Source organism: Alternaria arborescens (genome assembly GCF_004154835.1).
Source record: "Alternaria arborescens strain FERA 675 chromosome Unknown contig_49, whole genome shotgun sequence".
NCBI lineage: Eukaryota > Fungi > Ascomycota > Dothideomycetes > Pleosporales > Pleosporaceae > Alternaria > Alternaria arborescens.
Genome location: NW_021167904.1, coordinates 91351 through 107592, shown reverse-complemented (window position 1 = coordinate 107592; position 16242 = coordinate 91351). Strand labels below are relative to the sequence as shown.

Here is a 16242-nt window from a genome sequence, read left to right as displayed (position 1 = left end):
TCCGTCTGGTGGCTGGATTAGGATAACGAAAGCTGTGCGTTAAATTGTGACAAGGTGCTGACTTTGGCAGCCCGAAGAGAGACCGCGCATGCAATGTGATTGATCCTGGCTGCATAGAAATGGTTCATTGGACGGGTTTTAGCTAGATAAACAGAAGCTAATGCAGGAGACACGAACTGTTACCTGATATCACAGAAACGGCGGGTCATAGGGTGGGTATTCCCAAAACATGGATGACGCTCAGCTTAGGACGACCGAACATGGCTTTGGTCAAAGCCCAGTTCAACGTCAATAACCTAATCGTGACGAATCAGTGATGCTAAGAGGTCGCTTAAATAACGTAATCTAGCCGCATCGGCCCGTGTTACTTGAAGTGGGGTTGAGGGCGGGTTGAACTCAGCTGGCGTCACACCCGCCACCGCAGCCAGCCACATTCTCCCGAACGGTAGCACCGACGGCTCATCCCAAAGGGGTAGCTAGGAAAGCAGATAAGGTAATGCGAGCTACAAATGGTCTGATCGGTTCCTAATCTCAGAACTGCGAGTTCAGAATTGGCTCGGGCTTTTATCGTTTCTGTAGCCAGCCAAACCATAAGCGAACTTCGCGCAGTGGCGCTCTACGAGTAGGAAGCGCCTTGGCCGCAAACGTATCTCCGAAAGTCCCCGTGAGAAATATGTCTGCGATAAACTATTCAAGGAGGGATTAGCAGTAGATCTGCTCGTGACCTATCGACGTGGATCCTGCAATCAGTCATTATGCGAGAGCAATTGTCTAGCAGTCCTTCGCTTTCTCCATGCCATCTTTGCTGCGGCTCCGCATACATTGCCACTGCCAGGTTAGCTACACAATAAAGAGGCTTCTCTTAGCTTTGCGAATGTGGAACAGGCGCAATTAGGATGGGTATCTAGAGGAGAGCGCCTCTTCATAAGCGCTCGGCGATGCCTAAGACTTGCAAGTCTAGCCAGCCACGTTGAAGCCAACAATGAAGCCACGAGACAAATTCGGTCTGGATGGTAGAGCTAGAGCCCCTAAAAAGGATATCAGTGTTTATCGCTCTCCTGGACGATGAGGGCCATGCTTCGAGAGCACGACCTATGGATTGCAGGACCTCATGATATAAAGATCGAGCCGAATCCGCCCGCTTGACCTCACCCTCAAGCCTTCACCAAGTCTATGAGACTGGCTTCAGCATCAGTATCAAACTCTATAACATCTCCACTACCAAGCTCGACTGCACGTCCTGAAGCTCCAGCTGCAACAACCAGGACATCAAGACCTCCTCCTCCTCGGATACCAAGACCCTGTCGCTGCGATCTCTTTGCTCCTGCAGGCTTTACCTCAGGGATGTCGGCTCCTCGCAGTTCCGCTCAATCCCGCCGGACCAATCCAGTCGCTGGTCAGGGCAATACTAGATCAGGTAATCAAGGTTCTGGGCAAGCACCGACTACACAAGCGAATGGTCAAGACCTTGCACCTGCTCATACCGAAGATGATGTAGCGCTCACCGACGACAACGAAGATCACGCCGAGGAGTCGGTCAATGGTGCAGACCCAGAGTCTGTTGGAAATGGTATGGTTCTCTTGGATGAGGTTGTACACCACGTTGTGTTTGCTGATCGATACATAGGGAATGGAGCCTATGCTGCTCCAGACACAAATGGCTCTGCTGCCAATTCTGGATCAAGCGATGACACTTCCTGGTTTAAGCGATCTTGTAAAGAAGTCGTCGTCCCAATCCCTAAAGGAAAACTTACCCCGGGAGATACCACAGGCGCTCTCGCCAACAAGGGCATTTCTACCGAAATTAGTCGGGATAAGCTCCACGTCGTCTTCTCTGATCAAGACCTCATCTGGGATGGTACTCCGCAAGTCCTTTCCTACTGGTTTATCGAAGGCACGCCCAAGCAGAAATTCAAAGTCCGCGAAGCCATTGATGAATGGACTTGGTACGCCAATGTCACCTTCGAAGAGGCAGCTTCTATCCAGGACAGCAACATTCGTATCACGTTCGACCCGAACGATGGAAGTTGGGCATACATTGGCAAACAATGCGAAAAGATTGGCCCCAATGAACCTACCATGAATTTAGCATGGCTCGACAAGTTCTCGCCCATCACTTCGAACGAGAGAGCTACAATCCTCCACGAGTTCGGACATGTACTTGGTCTTCTTCACGAACATCAATCGCCTGCTCATGGTGGCCAAGCGATTCGCAATCTACAGGCAGCTATAAGTCTCTACACCAAGACTCAAGGATGGTCTGTTCAGCAAGTCTATGACCAAGTTATCAACGTTTACGCCATGAATGAAGTATCGAACTTTTCACAGGTCGACACTTTCTCCATCATGCACTATCCTCAGCCTAAAGAAATCACTGGTTTAGCCCAGGATATTCCATACAACACAAAGCTAACTGATCTCGACAAAGCTTATATAATCTTACAGTATCCTCGTAAGTCTTGTATGCACTGTGCAAAGATAGGGAGCTGACCGATCCAGGCAAGGAGATGCATCCAAGAGCTGCCAAGGATGGCTGGAATTTCGAAAAGGCTCTCAACGTTATTGGTGCTCCTAAGGATGTTAAGGCTCGAGTTCTTCAGAGCTTCTACAAAAACAAAGACCCCGAGTCTGGCGAAATTGATCCTCAGGATTCTAGACTCATCATTGAGCAATGGACTCGCAGTGCACATCTGAATACTGGAGTCAATGGAGTGCCTAATGGAGTCCCTGCGAAGCTCCAGATTGCTCATGACGTAAAGCATGGGGTCGCTAATGATGAGCTCCCACGGAGGGCACATGCGGATCTCCCGCCGCCTCCGACCATTGGCAACGCTGATGTAGGCGACAGTACATTTATCAAGAAGCTGTATGACCAGCTTAGCAAACTTTACAACCCTGGAGGTATGTTGCGTTCCTAGTCTCTCATTCCGTCGTTGACGCTAACGACTTGACAGGAGCACAATACTTCGCACTCCAGTTTCCAACACGATTTCTCGATAAGCAGACCTATGCTTACAAACTGAACGGCTACTTCTCTCGCATGGAGAAGCCAGTTGTGGTCAATGAAGCTGAGTTTGCTCTGACTGACGCTCTCTATGATATTGCACCTATTGTCGGTGGTCCAAATGGTCAGACACTATCTCGGAACTATGAAAAGGCTTTGAACAGTCTCATTCCAACATTCGAGGACAAAGAAGTCAGGAAGCAACGTGAGAAGATGCGAGCCTGGTTGATGAAGACGACAAAGGCTGGCAACGCCGCATACACAGTCGATACTCGGCTGAGTCTTCCCGGCATCTCCGCTCAAACGGCCAAAGAACTATCCGACACCAATGGCATGGTGATAACTCCAGCTAGCGGAGAACCAGCACTGGTAGACCAAGAGTCGGCTAAACAAATCGCACAACAAGCCATCAACAATATTAAGAGTCTTAACCGTGATCGTCCAAGAGCAATGACGCGTATGGAGTACTCCGAGTCTTTAATGCAAGCTTATCTCAACGAGCGGAGGGATTGGGAACTGAGAAAGGACGCCAAGTTCAGAGAAGCCTCGGAGGCCGCAGCTTCAGATCCATCAAAGATGGAAGCCCTGACGAGAGAGCTTGCTCATACCTCGGCTATTGAGGAAGCCAAAATCGCAGCCAAATATTCAGACGCCGTTGTCAGAGGTTATACACACACAGTGCGTGGATTCATGGGTCATCTCGACATCAAGACCACAGGTGAATCTCTGCAGGACGCGAAGGACGCATTCCGACAGTCGGCCCTTTCTTCCGTGTATACAGCTTCTTCAGTCTGGCCCGTAGCTATGCAGCCAACGGATTGGTTCGAAGCGCTCGACACAGGCTTCACCCGTGAAGACTTATCGCAAGACTCTGCTCTCATCGAGGCAGCTGTCAAGGCCAAAGCTCAACTCATCGACACTCTGGAGACCCAGATGGCCAATTTACGTGGTTTCAACAAGGGCGACCCAGCTGAGGCCAAGCAGAAGATGATTGATGCTGCAGCTGCAAGAGAAGAAGCAATGGCTAAGCTTCAACAGAAATATACTGCCTCGACTATATCTGCAGTCAAACTAGCCCTCGAAGTTGCTGCACTCGCAAATCCTACTACTGCGGCTCTCCAAACTGCCAAGAGTGGTCTTGAATTTCTAAACAAGGGACCGGATACGGGTGATAGCAACGAAGTTAGGGAATCCAAGAAGACTGTCGCCGACCTATTCAGGGGCGATAGCACTGTTCTAACAGATATCGGAAATCAAATGGATGATGTCTCTCGAGCGAACACAGCGGTCAATCAAGCTTCTCGAGTCCTGACAGAGCATATGAGTCAGTATTCTGAGGCCGTTGCTGGTGACACCAGGAACCTCGTCGATGCTTTGCAGAGGCAGGTAACGAGTGCTAAAGCAGAACTTGCGGAACTTCAGGAGAGCTACACCATCTCTAAGAGAGCTTCTCCATCAGCAAGTGCTGATCTGGAGAAGAGCAGTGCAGAAGTTGGCAAGCTTCCACAGAACAACGGGGGATCTCGCTGGTCTGAGGTTCAAATTTCTTCGGTGGTCTCGAACGACTATTCCGCCACTTCGTCTAGCAGTTCCTCATCGGTCAGCAGCTACAATTGTAGTTTCTGGCTCGGCTCCTCATCAGGAAGTTCAAGCAGTTCATCGGCCGAAAACTCAAGCCGATCGATGTCAAGCACTCTCAAAGTCGACGTCGCAATGCGAACCACTTATGTGACCGTTGACAGATCAGGCTGGTTCGATCCCTCATTGCTCAGTATGAGTAAGTCGTTCATGAGGGGTGCTGTCAAAGAAAACTATGTCCCGTGGTCTGAGTGGAAGACGGGAGAGGTCCCTGAGGATGCGACGAAAGCCATCCGAGACATGAATAATAACAAGAAGCCGACCGGATATTTTGCTGCATTCCCAGTCGGTTATGTCTTGGTCAAAGATTGTGTTATTAAGATTGCTTCTAGCGCTACAGATACATCAGCGTTCAAGAAGGTCTTCGATTCACAGTCTGAGAGTTCTGGTGGATTTCTCTGTTTCTCCCATAGTTCAGGGTCAAGATCGTCCAGCGACTCGAGCTCTTCATCGTCGACGCAAACCCAAGATGGTATTGTAGTTCGCATTCCCGGACCACAGATTCTTGGCTATGTCATGCAGCTCTCCGGCCAAGATCAATCTCGACCATTTGCTGCAATGCTAGAGGCCGATCTTTTCTTCGAGGATGAAGATGATGCGCCCAAGCCAAAAACCTCCGGTACTACTGGAAGAGCCAATGCCTTTAATGTAAACACAGCTACAGCCAGCGATCCATCCCCCGCGAATACTGGCATTCGGAGCTACGATGAGGAGAACCACATGTCTGCTGCTGCCGCGCCTGGAGCTCCGAGGCCACCACGTCCTGCAAATGCATTCAACCCAAATGCAAGTGCTGCTTCTGCCTCTGGTTCTAGTGAAGCGCCTGGTCAGCTTCTCGATGCACTGCAGACTGCTCTCGACGGCTCTGATGTCTCTAACTGGCTAGATGGTCAACCATCTGGAGCAAAGGAAGAGATTTGGGCCAAGTTACAGGCTGCTTTCGGAAAGGTCGGACGGTAGGTTGTGTTTGTGTAATGAGAGGATTGGAGCCGGATTTGGGGGACAGGGAGGGAGCGGTTGGGGGGTTACTAATGGTTTGCTTTTAACATGCGGATTTCACATTATTTATTCAATAACTACTTCAGTTTCTATGTAAGAGTTACGTACGATCGTGTTGAAGCGTGTCCTCGATGATCGTCTTTATCGCCTGTCAAAAGTGGCAGTCTTCGCGCCGTCATGAAGTTGTGGAAAGCACCGATGACAACACGAGGCCGGGAAGGCGCATCGCGTTTGTATGTCGTGGGTCAATCTCATTATGATTACCTATATGGCGGTTGTATCTGGCTTCAACTGTTCGACAGGCCGTGTTCCGGAATACTGACCTTTCCTAATCTGTTTGAGGGTAGTGGAAGCCACGTTAAGAAAGGTTTCCAGCCCGTCGTACATTCCCTCACCCAGCTCACTGCTTTTGCTCTCCATCTCATCCACGGCAGTTGCGATGATGTCGTCCGTCTGCTCCTTGAACTTGTATATTTTGTCGTCGACCACTTCGCCCAGTTCGCGGATGCAATCCTCCTTGATAGTATCGACGTTGATTTTGTGGTCGGCAATGACGTCTTCAAAGTCACCGTCAGCTTGATTCCGGAGGCTGTAGGCCTGGTCGTTTGCCTCATCGAAGATAGTCGTGAGGTGTTGCTTGGCTAGCTCCGTCAAACGGTCGGTAATGAGGTTGCCAAGTGAAGAAGGGGCGGGATAGGAAGATGGGGTTGTTGTTGGCGGAGGCGAAAGCGATGGCGATCTTCGAGGGGCGATACAGTTGTGAAGGACATCTGGTAGGATATTCTTTAGGATGCCAGGTAGCATGCCCTCAACGAGTGCAGGAAGCTGGACCTCGACCGCCCTACTTATTGCGTCCTGCAATGCAAGCGCGGCAGTGGCCTCCAAGGATATTTGCGGGTAGCTGGATGACACGGCTGTCTTTTCCTTTGGTGAGCCAACGGATATGTGAGAGGGACGAGGGCTGGGCGTCGCAGTTGCGATCTCGGTCGGGGAGCCGGGGTCGTACTGGTGACGTTTCGAAGCCGGAGACGTAGACAAGGAGCGCGTGGCGGCTACGTGCAGTGTCAATAGTGATCGTTTAGTCGACTGGGGCACGATGTGACTTACCATGCCTGGACCGCTTTCGCGATGCATCAGCGTCCACGGCCTTTGCGTACGAAGGCGGAGGCGCATCCTGTTCTTCAATGGTATTGAAATCCGTCCAATCTACATATCTGAATCTGTCATTGCCGTCTGGAAAGCCAGCGAACAAGTTCGGCTGCCTGAAGAAGCGCTCGAGCGGTTCACGGTTATCTGCGTGTACCCAATTGTAGTCGAGCAAGATATCTATCTCTGTCGCTTCGGCGAGCTTGACCAGCTGGTGGAAAGGAGCTTCGAAGCCACTCTTCGCCGCCAGGGTACCAGTACCAGCCCAAAGAGGACACCGGATTCTGCAGGGCTTCGCGAGTGTGAAAGTCAAGACTCTAATTTGCGGGTTTCCGGCGCGCGCAATCGAGGCCAGCTGGTGGTGCGGGAGAAGCGTGGTCGCAGTCTTCAGCGTTGTTGCGTCGTGTATCAGGTTATCAGCATCATAAATCAAGGTGAAGGTCTGCGGATGATCAAAGCCATGAATGAAATTAGTGTATTGGAGATAGAAGCTGATCTGCAATGGTGCATCGCAGTACTTTGCAACTAAAACACAGCATGATTGTGCAGCACCATCCACTCTTGCGCTCGCGAGCACAGGAACACCTTTCTTGGGGACAAGGTAGCGAACCATTGTGCGAGAGATGACTCACAAAGAAAATCCCCCTTGCAGTAACGCGAAAGCAAGAGAAACCCTCCCACCCGGGCTTTGGACGCGTTGTGGGCGAAGAGCAGCCCTGACTCTGGTGTCGATGGACGCTGAGATGATACTGGCTTGCAAGACAGACGTGGTGCCTGCTCGTGAACTGCTGTTCCCACTGTGTTCACACTACCCTCGACTGCTTGAGAAACACCCCTCTGACGCGTGGATCGCCGGCGCGTGGGCTGTAAGCCGACGACGCCGTGCGCACGTCAAAGGTCCTTTGAGGAATGGCGAACTGAGGCGAGGCAGTGGGTGGGCGAAGACAGGACGGGTAAGAGCAGCTGACGAGAAACAGTGAATTTGAATTGGCCAAGTCAGGTAACGAACGTTGAGATGGACGAAGGAGTCGGTAGCGACGTAGGTTGATGTCCAGTCGCGTTCGAGCGTCGTGTTGCTGACGAGCGCGGCAGCCTGCGGAACCGGAATTTCTCGACCTCCGAACGCGAACTAACCCTATTTGGACTGGCCACCACAGCCCCGTGGTTGGAGTGACACGCCTGCAAACGGAAGATAAGATATACAGCTCGGCATCGTTGACCACACGGAAACAGGTCGACTCGTTTTGGTCATCGTGAGCGCAGCTACAGCCACACCTCGCATCTACATCTTCTTGACGCCTATCACGTGAGCTACATGCTTTCCCTGGACATATGACGAACCTGATCGTCTTCGCATTCGCTGTATCCTCCCATGGGTGCTTCAGCCGTTGGCGATTGGCCGAACTGCAGAATTAATGTTGGTCCTGGGCATGGTGCATCATGAGATGGAAGGAGGCATCGCCGCACGTGTCCCGGCGCGGTCTTCGCGATCTGCGCTGTTGCGCTAGTCACGTCTGATTTTGCACCTACCCAATCGGTGAAGCCTCTCGCCCGGACGTCTAGAACATTTATCCCAGCCCATCTCTTGCTCTTACAACACCATCATCTGCGTCAACGTGATCGATCGTGAACGTTCCAAAGTGCGCAACTTCTATAGAATCGGACGATAGATATGGATGATTTCAATGGCGCGACCGACCGCTTCTTGGCGTGGTTCAAGGCTGGCGGAGGCGTCTTTCGAGACGACTTGCTTGAGATACAAGATCTAAGAGCCAAGGACGCAGGTCGAGGAATAGGTAAGCCTGCGAGTCAGGTGTGCACGATTTGGGCCTTGATTGACAGCATGCAGTCGCAAAACAAGACATACCAGAAGACACAACGTTATTCACTATACCTAGAGATTTAATCATTAGTGTGAACACATCGCAACTACCAAGCAAACTACCCAAAGTCTTCGATACGTTGACGGATGGCGAAGCCGATGATGAGAACGAACCATTGGATTCATGGACTTCTCTGATATTGGTCATGATATACGAGTATCTACAAGGCGATGCGTCACGCTGGAAGCCATACATGGATGTACTGCCGACAACTTTCGACACACCCATCTTCTGGTCCGACTCGGAAATCAAGGAGCTCCAAAACACCTGTCTATCAACGGAGAAGATTGGAAAGCAACAAAGTGATGAGATGCTGCGATCACAAGTCGTGCCAGTCGTTCAGCAGAACCCGGGGATATTCTATCCTGATGGAGCTAGTGAGTTGGGTGAGGAAGAGTTGCTTGCTCTTGCACATCGTATGGGTAGCACGATCATGTCGTACGCATTCGATCTCGCCAATGAGCACGAAGAGGAAGACGAGGAGGAAGACGGTTGGGTTGAAGACCGGGAAGGTACCACGCCGCTTGGTATGGTACCCATGGCGGACATACTCAACGCTAATGCCGAGTTCAATGCACATGTGAACCACGGTGACAGCCTTGAAGTCACATCACTCCGTTCAAAACTGCCAGCTAGCTCGGAAGTACTCAATTACTATGGTCCGTTGCCGACATCAGAGCTACTACGTCGCTATGGATATGTGACACCCGAACACCACCGATACGACGTAGTTGAGCTACCATGGAGCCTTGTTCGCGAAGCGCTCATCCAAGAGCTCAGTCTGTCGGACGATATCGTCGCAAAGATCGAGGTAAGCAGCCGGTACAAACTCTCAAGTGAATGCACTGACAGTATCGTAGGCCAAGCTCGAAGAGGACGAAGAGCTAGAAGAATACTTCATCATCGAGCGAGATTCCGGCGAACCAAATTCGGAAGGGCAGCTCACATATACAGCTCAACTCCGCGACATTTCGCAGGAGCTTGAGGAACAATTCAAGGCTGTGCTGAAGGCTCTCAAGAAGAGCAACCCCGGGCTCATCGCGGAGAAGCGGAAGCGCGATGATATCTTCAACACCGTTGTGACCAAGGCGCTCGCCGCTAAGCTGGCGCAATATCCGACATCAACAGAGGACGATGAGAAGCTATTGAAGGTAGGAAGCTTGGAAAAGAGACATCGCATGGCCGTCGAGGTCAGGCTTGGTGAGAAGAGGCTGCTGCATGAGGCGCTGGCTTTATCACAGGGTGATGAAGATGAAGTGAAGGGACAGACAGGAAAGAAAGCGAGGCGCAAGGAGTGATGTCACGTGATTACCTTACGGGTACAATAGGCCCCTTCCTTGGCAGATAGGACCTTGGCTTTTACAATAACAATTCCATAACCCATATATCTCGCAAGTGAGGTCGTCGTCTCGTCCACGGCTGCTCGTTATCTGAGTCATATCTGCATGAAAACTTTGCCTGACTACACAAAGCACTTGTCGCACTCGCAAGAACTTTTAGAACCTGTTTCCCGTACTCGTAGTTCGTACAAGCAGATAAGCGAGTACGCGATCCGGCACTAGTCTTGGATGGGCAAGCCTAGCGCAGTACGAAACAGCGGAGCAACGACGTCCCATCCAACGCATTAGCAGGAATACAGATGTCCTAGCAGGAGAGTAAAAGCCTTGGTTTGCACGCGTATGCACGGTTTTACTCGTACTGCGTGTCTGTTGAGCCCGTACATATAAGCCGCGAGGCTGTGTGAACATTGCAAATTCCTTGGCGGGGGTAAAGAGGTATATCATACATATATAGGACAGGGCGATAAGTTTCTGTGACAACAACTGCGAGACCTTATTTTATCCCTATGATTCGTTGCATTGCTTAGCCAAAAAAGACTTACTCCGGAGCAACGATAACAACGACACTTCGACTGCACTTCCCACCGCTACGCCAAAGCTTCGAATATGAACCCTTTCGCTACCTTATCCGCATTTGCGAACCGATTCAACCGCACCATCCACATCACGCAAGCCGTCCTCGTGCTCGGAGCTTTTATCACAGGATGTGCGCTGCTCGCAGACTCGTCAATGCCACGCGGGCGCTCCACCACGCTGGTCCTCGTCTACTCGATCAAATCCGCCGTGTTCTTATTGTACCAGTATCTCACCACACATGTGGATCGGTTCCGCCGGTTCGGTAGCCCGCGGGTGAACTTCTTCCTTGATGCGTTCGATTGCCTGCTTTGGTTTACGGCTTTCATCATCTCGTGTATGGGCGGCAAGCGCTGCGTGGGCAGTAGCTGTACGACAACTGGGATTGCGGCCACCTTTGCGCTGTTGTTAAGGTAATTTGTGTAGTCAAAGGTGGCGTGCGAGTTTGAAGTATATACTGACCAGCGTAGTGTATCATATTTTATCACGTCCGTTGGCATTAGTTGGCCTAAGTGGAGAGAGAGCAAGAAACTCCAGCATGTGGAGCAGGTTTGAAAGCTTTAATTACGATCGTCGGCGATCGCTTAGTTGCAAGGCGGAGAGAAGGCTGCGGACAGGAAGGCAAATAAGAAGGCGAGTCGCAAGAATTGAGATATTCGTCACGTTCAGAGCATCTTATCGGAGGGATCATCACTTAATTGCATCTGGACCTGACCATATCCAACACAGCTCACGCGCAATACACATGCGCATCTAGACCGTGATTTTCTCATTAGCAGTCATATCACGGTCGTCACGCTCAGCAAACACGCTATAGTTGCGTATTATCAGCTGCTCGACGTATGTAGCTTGAACTACAAGAAGATGAACATCGAATGTGCACGCAGCAGCGTAGATTCAGTAAGCTTTCCGTGTTTAGCACTACTCAAAGACCGGGACCTGTGATCATCCCTGCCCCTACTCGTGCTCCTTTTTTGCAAGAACGACATCAGCCTGAAGATATGCAGCCGGAATCTGGGGCTTCGAAGCTTATGGAATAGCTAGAGCTCCCGCCGAGCTTTTGTGGGGCGTCGTTTTCTGAGTCGACGCGTGAGTTGATCCTGGAGCCCTTAGGCTTGCGGTCGGTAGTCGGGGCTGAAGAAGAGATAGCGATACCATGAGTACATGTCACTAGGTAGGTGCTATCAGGGACTAACTAGTACAGTTACAGCCTTACCTAAGGACTTCAGTTTATGGGTGTTGCTGATAATGCGCGTCATTATGGGTATGTCCATGGGCAGTCTGATGGAAACATGATGGATGAGAGGTTGAGTGGGCTTGGTGAGGGTGACATAAGAGTTGATTGGAAGCAGTAAAATGGGAAAGTTTACTCCGTATGAGTGCGGTGTAGTTCCGAGAACGTGGATGTTGGATAACGATATCATTCTATACGCTACGTCCTCTTGTCCCCGGTATCAAAGTTGCGTCTTCCTCACTACAGTTGTATGTACAGCTCGAGTGTCTTACATCAGTTACTAGAAGAGTAAGGGTTGGCTGGAGTGGATGAGACTGTAATTTAGGCATTGTCCAAATGTGTTTGCAGAGTCATGTGGAGTAAGAAAAGCTGATAACAACATTATGCGCCTTGAGGGTGTTGTAATGTCGAGCCTCAAGGTCAGCCTCACTCTTAGCCTGCTCTTCAAAAGTTCTTACCGCTCAGTCAGCTATGCATGAGCAAGGCTGGAGGATGACGGATGTCTATCCATCCAGCGGTGCCTGGCCACATGTCGAAGGGCACAGTGTTGTTTCAAACATTACTAGTGCGGATTCGTTCTTGCTGAATGAGTGGTCGAATAGTCAGGGCGCGGCTGCATATCTAATCTCGTGATGCATCGAAGGGCACAGTGGCGTTTTGTACTAGCCGGATTAGGTTGAGGTCCTTCTCAGCCTCACAAAGGCGAAAGAGTGTCTAGTAGCCGTCGCACGTCAGGCGTATCGTGCTTGATTTTCGCTTTCGAAAGTTAACTGTTACTGGCAACTTACTACGACCGACAGAAGACACGATACCACGAACGCATTCACAGCGCTCTCCGGCGACCGACCGTCTACAGCTCAAAACATATCTCTTAGTTTGTCCCTCATCTGGACGACTCTTCACGTACACTGCAATTAACTCCGTATTCCGAGCTGTAAAGAAGACTGTTCAGCATGTCTCCTGCTTCAGCCATCAGTCAAACAGGCGATGAAGACTTCGATTGGGCGATCGATATTCTGGATACTCAGCCTGTGGCTAGTGAGGCTGGCCTTGGGTAGGATTTTTTTTTACCCTTGCTAACTCGCTACACATATGGCAGAACTTGGTCACTAGTGGGTAGTCCCACGCTAGTGGAGGACGCCCGAGCCGTGTTGGACGGGGATGCCGACTACCTCTTGGGTCACGATGAACCCCTTGCCGGTATCGAAGGCCCCTATGGTATGAATCAGGGGATCCTTAACGATATAGCCTCACATGTCATGTACATACCCGTCGTTACGCAGGTCAGCGGTCCAATATCAAAGGTGTAATTGCAGGCAATAGCACTAACTTTACTTTGAAAGAATAGTAAGAGATCGGTTGTTTCTCACTGCCAAAGGGATACGTAGAAAGAGCAGTGTTTCTTATTTCTCTTATACAATCATTCCCTTTCCTTTTACCTAGAATCATTCATGCGGTACCTGGTGCAAACGCTGCTGCTATACCAACGAGCTTAACCCCAAGTACTTCCTGTTGTTCTCCTGGGCCCAAGGCACCCTTCACAGGATACCTTGCCTCGAAGCGGATACTTCTTCCTTCGACGATCAACGCAACTTCGTAATCGACTTCCCAGAAGCATCTCTTAGATCCTTTGTGTATGCTAACTTCAGATGGGTACTGCGGCACAATACGACCTTCATCTTTCAATCTTGTCAAATCGGTCTGGAGAAAGCCGACCATGACAGCTCCTGCCCTGATGTTAGCTTCGTATGAGCATTGCGAGTCGACGCCACCTTTGTTCTTAATGTTCGTTTTTCTGTAATGATCTGGTCTCGGTTCGTCACACATCCAAAGCTGTTCAGCGCTCAACAACTTCTTTCTTGTCAAGGGAAAAGTATGCTTGACGTGGAAAGTGAAGGCTTGCATGTTCTCCACCCTTTCACCCTGCCTCAAAGTCAATGAAGTGCAGAATCAAATCCGCAATATATCTACTGACTGCTTGTAAGACCCACCGGATAGTCTCGTCAACATATCGTTCGCCGTCAACGCGGTTGATTCGGCATGTTGTTCCCCTGTGCTCTGGTATGTTCTCAGGATCGTACGATTCACTGAAGAGAAACCCGTAGCTGCATTGTGTAATGCGGCTTGGTCCAAATCTTTTGTTCAGTGCTCGGAGGACCGCGCCTCTAGCTACTGCGGTTGATCTAATGGCTCGTTAGTCTATGGTACCTAACTTGCATATCTGGAAGTGAAATTGACTGACGGGCTTCGTGGGACGATGAGATCAATTTTCGCTCCCTTACAATCTGCACGTTTCGCAAGGTAGTTTCTCAGGTGACTTTGGAGTGAAGGCGATTGACCAAACCCGCCGGTTAAAATGACCTTCTCGACTTGTCGATTCTTGTTCTCTGCAAGCTCCAGTTGGTTCTCCAGAACTTCCTTCGCACAGTCTAGCGATGGCTGGAAGAACTTCTTCATTGTTTTCCTGGAAGAGCAAAGTCAGCTTTTGCAATCATGCGACGAAAGTGAGGAGAGAAATCACCTCTTCAGTTCTAGGTTGTTTTGATAGAAGCCTTTTTTCTGATTCTCTCTGAGATTCTCGATATGTACTATGTATGTTTCTTCTTTTCGCTTGGTGATATCGATGATCCGCTTTTGATAATTCTCGAAGATAGTCGTTCTGATTCCCACGATGCTTCTCAATGTCTTCGGATTGTGTACGTCATTGACCAGGTATTTCTCGTTCGCGAGCTTCTGGAGTAGTTTTTGCTCAAATCGTTCGTTGATGAAGCTTGCCCCAAGTAATTGACCTTCGCAAAGTTAGTCTTGACGCTTTCGTTGGCCGATTGACTCACTATCGGGGGCAATGACCTCCTCAGCCAACCGCACAGGATCGCTGTTCACGCATCTGTATGTCACAGCATCCACTGTGCCTCCTCCCGCATCGAGGATCACAGCTGTCTCATTGCTCTGTGGGATGTTATCAGCGAAGAGGTCTTTGATGATCAGGAAAGCTTACATAGAGTCTACATCCTGCCTCTGCAAGGATACACTCAGCAGCAGCCTCTGGCTCCGAGATCATGAACAAGTTACAAACGTCGTCCTCGGCATTTTTGCTGAGACCGACTTCCTTTACAGCCTCCTCTAGTGCCGTCTGCATAACTCGACATGCAGTGACAGGCCATTTAGCTGGCACACACAACACAAACTCGATAAGCATGTTCTGTTGGAGCTCATGCGAAGAAAGTAGTTGTTCCTTTGTGTGGTTTAGCAGGTGCGTTAGATAATGCCTGTAAATATCTGTGTCCTTATCGATGATACCCCGTTTCCTCAGTGCTGTCAGAGTGGACCGGAGTTCGTCCCGAATGTGATCAGTCGCGCTTTTCGAAACAAGGTTGAGTTTGATTCTGGTGAGTGGCCGAGCCTCATCAAGAGGGGCATTCAAGACGTTGAGCTTTTGCTGGACCTCGTAACCCCAGTATTGCTTTGCTTTGCTCGGTCCTGTGGATCTAGTTTGTGTTTTGGCAAGGTCCTCGATTCCATTGCTATCCTCGAATTGCAATCGTGACTCCTCATCCTCGGATTCATCATCGTCGCTGCTTGACACTTCGTCATCGCTCACGCAGCTTTGATGGTCATCGTCGGATGTGTTGGCAAATCGCTGTCCCCCACTTCCTGTGCGTCCATGATCGTACCACAACTCAGTTGGCACATCTTCTCGAAAATCTAGTTTACCAGGTGGGGGTTCGTAGCCTGGGTAGTTGCCAATGCATCTCACATGACTGATGTCCACGTTCTCTGGTGAGGCGCCTCTCGGTATAACGGTGTATGCAACAGAGCTGAATGTTGTACCGAAGTCGATAGCGATAATCATACGGTCCTCGTAGACGTTACTCAGACGGCCATGATCCATCGAGGGTACATTCGTAGTGATGAGGTCGTCCTCCTCTATCGTCATCTCGACGTCCGAATCCTGATCCATGTTTTCGAAGAAGAATTCCGATCCAAGGTCAATGTGGCCATACTTGACTGCTGAGCTTCGGGTTGAAGGTGTCATGTTTCCATGCGTGTGTGATTGAAGAAAATGATCGATCAATCCAGTCGAGTGGTAATCAAATGCACAGAAGCAACCGTGAGATGAGAAACTTCACAAGTGCTAGGAGAAGTCAAACACAATGGGTTCGACTTGCTACCCATGTACGAACCCCGCTTGTCTTTGTCTGCGCACGGCGCACACATGTCAACGTAAACGGATACGCAGGAGTGCCAGAAAATGTTTCATAACGCGAGTCAGCCTTGCAGCCTACCTGGCGTTCTGCATGCAAGCAGGGATGGAATCCTATCACCGCCCCCAATGAAGTCGCGCTAGCCACAACTGAGAAGGCTCATTGCGAACCCTTGAAAGTATGCAGAATATGAACAAACATCTAAAAGGCTCATGTAGCC

The 16242-nt window shown here is 50.2% G+C and overlaps 4 protein-coding genes across 4 annotated transcripts; 2 read left to right on the top strand and 2 right to left on the bottom strand.

Annotated features, from left to right (window-relative positions):
- Positions 1-1344: 1344 nt before the first annotated feature.
- On the top strand, positions 1345-5602 carry AA0111_g11412 (hypothetical protein; the record flags this gene model as incomplete). Its single annotated transcript, XM_028645275.1, has 4 exons — positions 1345-1570; positions 1628-2452; positions 2500-2901; positions 2955-5602. The coding sequence occupies 4 exons, from the start codon at positions 1345-1347 to the stop codon at positions 5600-5602; spliced, it is 4101 nt and encodes a 1366-aa protein (XP_028501026.1).
- A 303-nt stretch (positions 5603-5905) lies between these two features.
- AA0111_g11411 (hypothetical protein) lies at positions 5906-7400 on the bottom strand (the record flags this gene model as incomplete). Its single annotated transcript, XM_028645274.1, has 2 exons — positions 5906-6693; positions 6749-7400. 2 exons carry the CDS (start codon positions 7398-7400, stop codon positions 5906-5908), a joined length of 1440 nt encoding a protein of 479 aa, XP_028501029.1.
- A 1059-nt stretch (positions 7401-8459) lies between these two features.
- AA0111_g11410 (hypothetical protein) lies at positions 8460-9968 on the top strand (the record flags this gene model as incomplete). Its single annotated transcript, XM_028645273.1, has 3 exons — positions 8460-8583; positions 8637-9481; positions 9531-9968. The coding sequence occupies 3 exons, from the start codon at positions 8460-8462 to the stop codon at positions 9966-9968; spliced, it is 1407 nt and encodes a 468-aa protein (XP_028501028.1).
- Positions 9969-13266: 3298 nt separating this feature from the next.
- Positions 13267-15853, bottom strand: AA0111_g11409 (hypothetical protein; the record flags this gene model as incomplete). Its single annotated transcript, XM_028645271.1, has 6 exons — positions 13267-13740; positions 13793-14000; positions 14060-14281; positions 14339-14606; positions 14652-14766; positions 14816-15853. The coding sequence occupies 6 exons, from the start codon at positions 15851-15853 to the stop codon at positions 13267-13269; spliced, it is 2325 nt and encodes a 774-aa protein (XP_028500997.1).
- Positions 15854-16242: the final 389 nt, after the last annotated feature.